This window comes from Vipera berus, assembly GCF_964194415.1.
Source record: "Vipera berus genome assembly, chromosome: 1".
Taxonomy (NCBI): domain Eukaryota; kingdom Metazoa; phylum Chordata; class Lepidosauria; order Squamata; family Viperidae; genus Vipera; species Vipera berus.
Window position 1 is genome coordinate 100,313,221 of NC_138202.1, and position 12,091 is coordinate 100,325,311.

General features: G+C 36.2%; 1 protein-coding gene across 2 annotated transcripts in view; it reads left to right on the plus strand.

Annotated features, from left to right (window-relative positions):
- The window catches only part of SBF2 (SET binding factor 2), a 248,125-nt gene that overhangs the window by 148,382 nt on the left and 87,652 nt on the right, over positions 1–12,091 (plus strand). For both annotated transcript variants that reach the window (XM_081335708.1, XM_081335707.1), the window contains exon 16: positions 473–622. In XM_081335708.1, the coding sequence (XP_081191834.1) occupies positions 473–622 (150 nt within the window). The remainder of the gene's footprint in view (positions 1–472; positions 623–12,091) is intronic.

Sequence of the window (12,091 nt, forward strand, 5' to 3'; positions counted from 1 at the left end):
AGTCAACCTTGAGCCTGGTGGGATGCGAACCTGCACTAATTGCAGGCAGCTGGTGTTACTTAAGGAGGCATTAGCCCACTGCTCCACCAAGGCTCATGTTTGACAACATGTTTGACCTTTCATAACAATCCTCAAATATATGGAATAAACTTATGGTTTTCAATCTTTTCTTAAAATTTAGATTGTGAATCCAGTATATTCTTTGTGCTTAGGGCATAACTAAGACCTTGCTTGATAATTGCTTGATTAATTCTACACTGTCTGCTTTATTATTTAAAATCATGTTTGATTATGAAATAAACTATCCAGACACAAAAATCAGAATTCAATCACTAATTTAATATGGACAATTCATAGCAAGATTGTTGATGGACCTTATTTAGTAGTAATACTATAGAATATTAGCAGAAAAGCATAATTTAAGGCTAGGATTCTTTTAGTGTCTTACTTTTGTTAGCAATCTTGTTTTTAGACCTTGCCTGCTGCACTGAGAGCCCTCAAAGGAAAAGCAGCTCGACAGTGTTTGACACAGGAACTAAGCCTCCACGTTCAACAAAATCGTGCAATTCTGGATCATCAACAATTTGATTACATAATACGAATGATGAACTGTACTTTGCAGGTACATGCATTTAGCCTTATTTTGGTTTCTTTGAGGTTCTTCTAGCTTGCCTTATGTATTTTGCTATAGCTAAACTATAAATTATATGTAAAATATAAGTTTTTACTTGAAGTTCATTTTTCTTTTTCTTCTGCTGTTTTGTTCATTTGCATTTGGGTGGTTTTTGGACTATTTATTATGAAACTGTTCCTTCTATCTGAAGAGAAGGAGAGGAGGCATTTGCTTTACGCTCAAAATTTTCATTAAGAAATGCAATTGTCACATTTCATGTTTTGGTTGCAGTTAAGCACCTCATACAAGAGTGTTTGTTGTTACCATCTTTCCTCTACCATCTTTCTTTCACTCAACTGCATCTTTTTCTCTGGGCATTCAGCTACATCCTTAGTCAACCTTTACTTGATGACAGCAATAGCCTTTTCTTTCTTTTAAGGCCACAGCCAACCTGCTGGATTCTATTTTAAAGAAAGAAGTCCTGAATTATTTCATGAATACTGTCAGGCCTTTGGAAGCATGAAAGCAGTGAAGATACTGGAGTGGCAAAGGCCCAGACTTAATGCTATTTCAGTATTGCATTGTTCATACACCTATAAAGGCAAATTTCTGTTGATTAAGCATCTGTTCTTATATGTCAAGGAATTTTTCCAACAAAATGGGTTGATTGCAACCTTCATTGGTTGGCCAGTACAGGAATCGTTAGTTCCTGGAAAATCACTGGGATGGTTTGGGAACCTACTGTACTCTGGGAATGGAGATCATTGTTCTCTTCTCCTTTTTAGAATGATGATTGTTAAGTTATTCATAATTAGTGATTGAAGAAACATCCTATCTCATCACCATTTGTAAAATAACTGTTCGGATAATTGTTTTGATTGCTTTAGGATTTGAACACTTTTGTTTACCCAAGCGAAGAAAACATTTTATGGGAGAGCTTAAACTCTTAAGTATCATGGCACTAAGTAAGAACATTTAGCTGAAATGAATCATTTTAATAATTTGTTTTTGTGACATGTGAGGGATGCTTCGTCCTACAAGAGAGGTTTCTGACTTCAGTTAGTTTTTCCAATGTACTTTATGGCTGTGCAGTTTTCTGAGACTCAAAATCATTGTCTTCTTTCACAATTGTTTATGATTTAAATTGGGAATAATTATTGGATACAAATTGCATTTGAAAATACATTTATAAATAAAGAAATTTAATAGGCAGCTTTATGATAATCACAATAGGATCTTTAAAACTTCTGTATTTGAAAATGCTTAAAAGCACAGTTAGCAGAGAAGTAAATTATTTGAGTTGAATTTTAGATGCTGCAAACAAAGATTATGTCTTCAGATTCTAAAATGTTTGTGTTCATCAAGCAAATTATGGCATAGTTTAATGCCTATTATCTCTTTGGACATATGACCACTTTGAACTAAAGTGAAGCCTTTGGTTTCACTTGGACAGGTACAGCAAAAATGAAAGTGAGGCTGCTACTATATGAGACTTTCCAGACAATTAGTTTTCTATTTGTGACCATTATTTCTTTTTCATACCTTCTGTATTTTTTTCTGAGAACATATTCTTTAAGGAGCAAAATATGAAAGAACTGCACAAACATTGTGGTTGATAGCAGTTGATAGCTATAGTTGATAGATAGTAGATATCTGCCTGGAAACATCCAGTGATGTCTTATTGAATGAGCAACGAATTACTTTTCCCCCCCAATATCCAGTATTATTATTCCATAATTAAAGCAATAGCAAAATAATAGTGTTCAATACAGGTTATGAGTCACCTAATGATAAAATGTTAAAATGCAGTCAATACATTTATGAGCTATCATTTACCTTTATTTATACCAGTACAGTAAAAAAATAATGAACATGGGAATTGAGTATGTCTCTGTCTAATAAAATATGATTCACAGCTCCCTCAAAATCAATCTTTGTTAAAAAAAAAGAATGTTTGAACTATAAAAATTAATGTGCCATAACAGGATTCACATGAAAGAATTTAATAATACATAATAAACCAGTAACCTGTAAATATGTAGAACTAACTTAGATTTAGTATATTTGTGAACTACAGATGACTTTAATGCAAAAATACATTTTAAACTAAAATGCAAGCCAAATAAAACTGGCAACGGTATAGATTTACCATTTTTTCCCATCATATAATTGTAAAATGCAATCCAGTATTATCTTTAGACTATCTAGTCTCAAAACCTCTGACTGATATAATGAATAGTAATATAAAGGGCAAAATTGTTAAATACTTGAAAAATGTCAAAAGTTATCTCTTCTGTTTCTCAAAATTTCTTCCCACAAATTCTTTATTTTTACACAAGGGATATCTTGTGGCACTTTCCCAAACAAGGCTCACTCATTTATCCATTTATTTGTGATCACACTAGTTTTCAATTTTTTTGTACTTAATGTATCAATGATTAATTATATTGCTTTGTATTTTTTATATTAAATTTCTATGGGTTATAATTAAAATGTTCCTGTTTCAGATCCACATAACTTAATTAATTCTCAGGCTTTTAGAACATGAATACATAGATTTAAGGCTTACATAGTTTACTTTAAATTTAACTAGAATATCATCTAAGATATGTTAAGAAATTATTTTCATTTTCATATTAATTTTTCTGAGTTAACAGCATTTTCCCCCCTGTATTTTATTGCTGAAATCTTCATATTCTAATTGTGGCAATTTTATCAGCCCAGAAAAAGAAAATGTCCACATATATGAGAACTGACTATAGAAATGCTGGTTTACTTCTGTGTTTATATTTAGGAGGTACAGAGCAATGTTGTATTGTGTGGTACCAAATTTATGTTTATTTGATTATTCTTTTCCATTTGCTTTTATTTTTTTACTTTTTTTGTCTAAACAGTTTGCTTAATACTGGGAAAATGTTTTTATCTAGTTATCTCCTTGAAGGCCTGTGACTCAAGTTATTCTTTTTTTACCATCATTTAATTGTAAACTGCAATCTAGTATTATCTTTATTAACTTGCTTCAGTTTAAGTAAAGAAGAAAGATTCCCTTTTGTTCTTCACCTAATATTAAACAGAATGGGAGACTTCCAATTGAAGGCTGATGGCTGCATGTTAAAGAAAGAAGTATCCATGTTTCAGGTTATTTTAGAGGACGGTCCTCCGTAAAGTAAACAGATAAACAAAATGAATTATTGAAAAATACAGATAAAATGTGAAAATGTGAAGGACAGAGTCTCTAGGAGCATAGTTTTTCCTTGTTTCTGTAAGTGGGAAAAATAGTAAACATTGTAAAACTTTTTAAAAATACTATGCTATTTTGTTGACCATAATAAAAGTTTGATTTGCTTTAAAAAGTAGAAAGCATCTGGAATTAGCTATTGTCTTAACAGTTGCACTCATAATGGTTCTGTGTTCCGTTTCTAATGAAGTTATAACAAGACCATATCTAACAATAGGTTTTCATAGAAACAAAATACAATCAAAGCAGCAAGGGAAAAGTAGTTAGGCTTTGTAAATCCTTCAAGGAAGATGCCAAGTGAAATGCTTCATAACACATGCAAGTGTACACAAAGGTTTTTCTTCACATCATTAAAATTGTAGCTTTGTTCCCCTCCAGGCTTGTGCAACTGCTTCAGTCCAGCTCCCCCACGGTCTCTGCATCCATGGCTGCTCTAATAATTCGAAGAGAAGTGCTTCACGGGCACTGCCCTTAAGTGCTCATTAACCATGTCTTGTAAACTGGGGAGAGCTATCAAGTGGAGTGTCACAAAGTTCAGTCCTGCGTCCTGTATTACTTTTTAATGCTTTTATTAGCAAATTCAGAGAAGAAATCGAGGAAATGCTTATCAGATTTTCAGAAGACACAAAATTAGTCAGTGTGGTTAATCCCATAGAAAATAGGAAAATGATCCTGATAGGTTGGAGATAGGGCTGAAAATAACAGAACAAAAGCTAAGAGAGATGCAAAATAGCCCTCTTAGGAAATAGAAATCATGTAAGGGAGATGGCAGTGGCAAATCACTTCCAAACATGTTGTCAAAAAACGTCAGGAATTTATCCCAAGTGATTTGAAAGAACTTTCTTTTAAAATGGTGCAATAAGTGAAATACGGTTCTGAAAAGTGAGATCATGGTTGCTGCATTTGAGAGGGAAAATGGAGTTGATCGTTTTTAAATTATATATATGAATGGGTCCGAAAGAGGGCTGAGAAAATATCTACGGACCCTTCATATTCTGGACATAACACTGTTTTATCTCCTTCGCTCAGGATGCTACTGTAGGGCATTGCATGCCAAAACAACTAGACACAAAGACAGGTTTTCCCCCTCGTGCCATTACTCTGCTGAACACCTCATTTCCATAGTACTGTCTTATATCTAAGGATATTTAGCCATGTAGTACAGCTGTATTACTATTATCCTTCTCATCTTTTCTACTACCTTCTCCTATTGGTATCTTCTTGACTATGAGCCATCAGTGTGCAGCAGCAGCCAAAAAAGCTAATACAATCCTGGTTTGTATAAACAGAGGTATAGAATCAAGATCACACTAAGTATTAGTACCGCTTTATAAGACCTCACCTGGAATACTGCAACCAATTTTGGTCACCATACTACAAAAAAAGATGTTGAGACTTTGGAAAAAGTTCAGAGAAGAGCAACTAAAATGGTCAAAGGCCTGGAGACTAAAACATGAAGAACGGCTTCAGGACTTGGGTTTGGCTAGTCTAAAAAAAAGAAGAAACGGGTGACATGATAGCGGTATTCCAGTATTTGAGGGAATGCCACAAAGAAGAGGGCGTCATAGTATTCTTCAAAGCATCAGAGGGCAGGGCAAGAAACAATGGTTGGAAACTGACCAAAGAGAGAAGCAACCTGGAATTAAGGAGAAACTTCCTAACAGTGAGAACAATTAACCAGTGCAACAGCTTGCCCCCAGAAATCATGGGCGCTCCATCACTGGAGATTTTTAAGACTAGACCAGACATGTCAAACACAAGGCCCGGGGGCCAGATCCGGCCCATGAAGTGGTTTAATGCGGCCCATGAAGCCATCCTGGAAACAGTGAGGGAACGGTCCCCACTGCCTTGGTTCTTCTCCATAGACCCTCAGATCTGTCCCACTCCTGCCCAGGCCCCCATAGGCACCCTTGATGCGAACGATGTAGAGCTGGCCACACCCACCCAGCAGGCCATATGCACTCTAGCCACGCCCACCCAGTAGGCCACGCCCACCCAGGCCATACCCACCTGGCCCCCTGAGGGCATCTGCAATGCTGATGCGGCCCTCAATGAAATTGAGTTTGACACCCCTGGACTAGACAGTCACTTGTCTGAAATGGTATAGGTTCTCCTGCTTGGGCAGGAGGCTGGACTAGAAGACCTCCAAGGTTTCTTCCAGATTCTATTCTATTCTATTCTATTCTATTCTATTCTATACTATTCTATTCTATTCTATTCTATTCTATTCTATTCTATTCTATTCTATTCTATTCTATTCTATTCTATTCTATTCTATGAATGTAGAAAAACTAGTGGAAGGTGGTGCATTTGGGTATCTTAGCAGAATGTTCACTAAAGATTGGAAAAGGGTTAATACAATTTAAGAAAAGAATGTGGCATGTGGTTTTTGTGCGTGCGTGTAATGTTGCTTACTCTGAAAGGAATTAGCATAATATATCTGTCTGACCCATGAATTCTACTTATCCATAAAGAAAAATGAATATGGCTTAAATCTAAAAGAAATGTGTGTAAATAATAATAAAAAATGTTCCTGAAAAGTAACTTTATTTCCATATTCTATTGTGGTCCCCTCCCTGTACCTTACTATTTTGAATCTTATTTAAATCAAACCCAGAAAATATTTTGTACACAGCTTGTAGCTAAAATGATTCATTTTCCGCTTAAGTGAAATGTATGTTACATTGCAGCATCCCTTTAAAATTCACTATTAAAAAAAAAAGGTGAAAAGGCGTCTTTTACAACAAGACAAGAAAAACATTCCTCAATGGAAGAAGATCATATATTTTTGTTATATCTGGATCATTGCCAGAAGAAAACAACATAAACATTTATTTATTTCAGGTCTTTATTCTTTGGGGGGATGTAGGTCTATTTCTATTTGTTTCTTTCTGTGTTTCATTGGTTGTTGTTTTTTTTAAATTAACCCCCCCCCTCCAACAATGGAGATGTTCCTTTTTTGTGTGTGCTGGAGGGCAACTGGAGCAGAACCTGAAGACATAACAGAAGAGTAGAATAACAACATAGTGGAACTGGTGGGATTTATTCATCTCTAGAAAGACAGAATCAGAATAATTAAGCTAAGCATGGGAAAATGGAACAAGTAAGATGAACTATAAAAAGAATAATTAGTATAGACTGAGTCTTCAAAAGCAGCAAACGGAAGGCAAGGAAGATAAAAGTGAGGACAAGAAAAAAATAAACTCAGGGTAGGATGAGCTAAGTTAAAAAATACAAAATTTCAGCGTAATTATTATGAGCGATATATAAAGCCTATGTAATTTATTTTGAAAAGTAAAAAATGTCCCTAACTTTTCTCTGAACATTTTCTAAATTAAAAGCTACCTAATTTGCCATTTTTCAAGTGATTAAATATATATGTAAAAGTAACAGTTTTAGCACAAAAAGATTAACAAAATTAAAGCAAAATACAGGCCAGCAGAATTGAATATGGTAATATCCAAGTAATTTGTAATACAATATAAGCTACTTATCGTTTTTTTATTATTTCATCAAATAGCACTAGAGTTTTCTGAAGCCAGTAACACAGTAGTGTTATACGTGTGGCTGTTTATATATGTTCAGGAAATAATGCTTTCAATATATTTTTCAAACTTGCTAAATTAAAAGAAAAACATATCTTAAGGTTATAGATTTTATATAGAGTATGGAGTGAGACAAAGCCCTCCCCGAACTTGCCTGACAAATTTCAATCCATGGATAATTTTTAGGCGTAAGTCTCTTAAATAGCAAAGTAGTAAATTAATATGATATGATCTGTGAGTAAGTCAACTTGCAAATAATGGGTACCTAAGTAGTCCTCCATTGCATGCTTGGCTGAAGTGTAAAAAGCTTTTGTATATTTCCTGCATGGACTAAATATTTTCCTTTCAAAAGTGGGAGTCCGTAAGACAAGTTCCCTTGATAAAATATGAACCCTTAGTTCACCATACACTGCCTAGAGCTGGACTGGGCTGTGCAATCTTTTAAGTAATAGAATTGCTTCAACAAAGGGATCAAACAAAACATCAGTTTACAAATTGCTTTCTGAAACAACATAGCTCATGACAAATGCCGCAAAAAAATTCCCTTGTCTCCCAACTCTTCATTGTTCAAACTGAGCTAATTTTATTTCCAAAGCCCTGAGTTATCTAAGTTTCAGGTACTCTTGGTTCTCAGAGAGGACAGGGTTAATTTGGAAAAATTCAGATACTGGCATTTTTCTGAGAACCGTTCCCTTAAATCTATTCATTAGAGATTTGACTCTGAATCTTAGACTTCATTGAAGGAAGAGGAGCAGAAATTTTTGCAATCTCCTGATCTGCCATAACCTGGTTTTGCTTTCTAAAACAAAATGAATTATTGGCTAAACTGTCAGATGGGGGGGAGGAGACACAACTGTATTGAAACTGAGTGTCAGCATGTCTTCAGTGTCTTTTTTTTAAAGTCTTGCCGTCTGAAAGAGTGAAGAAAAATTCCAAAAGCGTTTAAGTTGCATGTGATTTTGATAAATTGTAATTAGATTCGAGGTAATAGTAGTCTTTCACATGCTGCCAATTATGTAAACCATAATCTGTGAAGGATATTTTTTCCCATTGCACAGTTTCTCAAGTTCTGATTTAGTAGTTTATTGTACTGTTGTAAATCATTATCGTGTTGAAATGACAGTACTGGACAGAATATCTTATTAATTCTGGTAACATTTCCTAGAAATATTTGCAGCTAGCAATCAGCATTTTTAAAAAGATTGCTGGGCTGCTTTGACAAGCAGAGTACACAAGGGAAAACAATTGCCAATCCAATGTAATGTTTTAAGCATAATTTCTGTTGTAAGCCTTTGAGTCACTGTAGACTGCATGGACTAGTCTCTGCAGGATTTTTTTGGGTAGCATTTTCAGAAGTGGCTTGCCATTCTCTCCTTGGACTAAGAGAGAGTGACTGGCCTAAGTTCACCCAGCTAGCTTTGTGCCTCATGTAAGACTAGGACTCATAGTCTACCAGTTTTGAGCTTGGTGTCTTGACCAGTACACTAAACTGGCTCTCTTACAAGCTCTCTAGGAGGGTATCAGTCAATTGTTTAACTAGTTATTAATCTGTTTAACAGGGACGCGGTGGCTAAGTGGGTTAGGACGCTGAGCTTGTCGATCAGAAGATCGGCAGTTTGGCGGGTCAAATCCTAAGTGCCGCGTAACAGAGTGAGCACCTGTTACTCGTCCCAGCTTCTGCCAACCTAGCAGTTTGAAAGCACGTAAAAATGCAAGTAGAAAAATAGGGACCACTACAGTGGGAAGGTAATAGCATTCCGTGCGCCTTTGGCATCTAGTCATGCCGGCCACATGACCACGGAAAGGTCCTCAGACAAGCGCTGGCTCTTCGGCTTTGAAACGGAGATGAGCACCAGCCCCTAGAGTTGGAAACGACTAGCACACATGTGCGGGGGAAACTTTACCTTTACCTTTTTAATCTGTTTAACAAAAAAAAATATCTAAAGAGAATTTGTTATCTTTCATTTCTTCTCAACTTCTAATTTTGAATAGAAGTATTTGAGCCCTGTTAGCTGCCGACTTCTTTAAAAGAACAAATGGCCTCATTGGATGAAACTCATTATATAAAAAGATTGAGAAATATTGGTAGTTCTCACTTAATGATGGTAATTTGAAGCAACCATTATGTTGCTAAGAGAGTAGTTTTAAACACAATGTGACATTACCCTGCTGACTTGTAATGGCAGGTGTGGTAGTCCCAGTTGCTGTCATTAGGTGAATCCTGCATGGTCATAATGTCCCACAGTCATGTGATTGTCATTTGAGACCTCCCCATTGACTTTGTTGGCAGCCAAGAGTGAAGGTCATAAATTATAGTAGTGTGACCACCAGATCTTACAATGTAATAGTTGCAACTATGAGGAACCATCATACGTTCACCTCTTTCAGTGCCATTATAATTTCAAACAATGGCTGAACAAGTGGTAATTCAATACCTGTATATAAAAATAAAGGTTTCCCCTTTCCGGTCGTGTCTGACTCTAGGGGGCAGTTCTCATCTCTGTTTCTTAGCTGAAGGAGCCAGGATTGTCCAGACACACTTCTGTGGTCATGTGGCCAACATCACTGTATGCAGAGGTGCACAGAACCCTGTTATATTTCAACTATCTACTTGTGTTTCCATGCTTTTGAACTGTTAGGTTGGCAGGAACTGGGGCAAGTAATGGGAACCCCATCACATGGAGCTCAATCTTGTAACCGGGCTCTCAGCTTTCCAGTTGATAAGTTCAGCGTCTTTAACCACTGAGCCATTGCACCCCTACCTGTATATAGACTACCACTATGACTTTATATCCATTTGCTACATTTTAAAATGCTCACCAGCTTTTTAACCTCTTTCTAATTTGCAGCATTAATTGCTTTTTCATGGCTCTGTTTGGCCTTTGAATCAGTCAAAAAGCTTTCTTCCTTCTCTTTTCTCAGGCAGGACTACATACTATGCTGAGGTGTTAATGTTTCCCCCTGTACCAAGTAATTCATTAAGCATTAAAAATTTAACCACTACAGATAGTCCTTGCTTAACAACCATTTATTCAGTAGGTTCAAAGTTAGGGCAAAACTACATGAATGGTAGCTGCTCCTGGTTCCCCAAGGTTTGGTCGTTGCAGTACCCCAAGGTCACCATGACTATAATTCAGGTGCTTGGCAGCCTACTTGCCTTTAGGACCGTAGGAAGTTACAAATCTCCCCCCCCCATCCACCTCTCTCCCCCTCCGTTTCTGCCTTTTTGGCTCCTTGGCACTCTGCTGCCTCTGCTGGCCCTACCTCCCTAAGGCTCAATTCGCCTGCCCCCCCCCCCAGCTGATCTTCACCATCTCATTCCTCCTGCTGCTGATGAGGCATGCATGGCAGGCCCTTTGTCAGGCAGCTACTGGCTGTGCCACACCTTCTTCCCAAGGCCATGTGCAGCCTTGTCTAAACTGCATGTCACCATTCTCATTCCAAATTATATGCAGAAGTCGGCAGGATGTTTCAAGGAGGTACTTGCTTAATAACCTGCAATTTTCACTTAACGTTAGCAATGGGGACTCCCAGGATTGCTGTAACTAAGTGATGCGGTCACATGATGTTGCAGTTTATATCTCCATTGCTTATCAGTGGAAATTCCAGACCCAAGTTACTGTTGTTAACCAAGGACTAGATATAACAGTTTTACCATACTATTAGCAGTACACAAGTGTTTGAAAAGCAAAATGCAGAAAGTCAGCATAAAAATATCTGGAAATAGATGTTAGTCAGCATTTACAGAAATATCCTCTGAAGGAGAAAGGCAAGGGAATGTCAATCTGTGACTATGTACTTCACCACACACTAAATCATCCAATTCTGTTTCAGTGTGAATCTGCACATAGTTTGAAAGATGAGGCATGCAGGATGTTGCACTGCAGTGTCAACACATTGGAAAAACAATAATGGAATTTCATATTACATGTTTTATCTGTTTTGAAAACTGCTTCTTACTAGCTAAAACTAGTACAGCTATATATTTGAACTTACATATATGCATGCATATATGTATTTACTTACATATGTGCATAGAAATGTGAACAATATAGTTTTCTGAATAAATGGAACTGGCTTCAATTTAATGAACCCACATTTAGCAAATTTTGGCTGCAACAGACGAAATTTCAATCAAGATATCCTTCCAAAATAAAGGAAAAGTCTATTGCATCTGAAGTAGCCCAGACAAGGCAGTTGAATTTATGTCAATTTTATGAAATTTGTGGTCATGTATATCATTTGTGAACGATGTCATTATGCACATGACATGAACAATATATTTTATAACAAATCATTTGTAGTAATACAAATAGCATAATTTATGGCATTTGTATAAATAGCATGATTTTTATTATGTTTTACGAATATTTAGGACTAATGGCACCCTTCTTCCCAAATGATCCAATAAACTGAAGAATCAGTGAATGTTGGAATGTTACAGCTATTACATTAACATTTTTGTTTCCACTTAGTTTAATTTTTAGTCCTATCATAATCTAGGCAGAAATACTTGCCTAAGCAACAGACCTAAAATGTCAACTACACAACTGCTACTAATGTGTTGTGCCTTGAATTCTTTGTTTGCCTATATTTATCCATTATGTCTTCCTAATTTGTTATATGTTATAAAAATCACCTTATTTAATTAAAAATGCAGGATACTTCTACAGATTCTAGCATAGCACAGTGAAT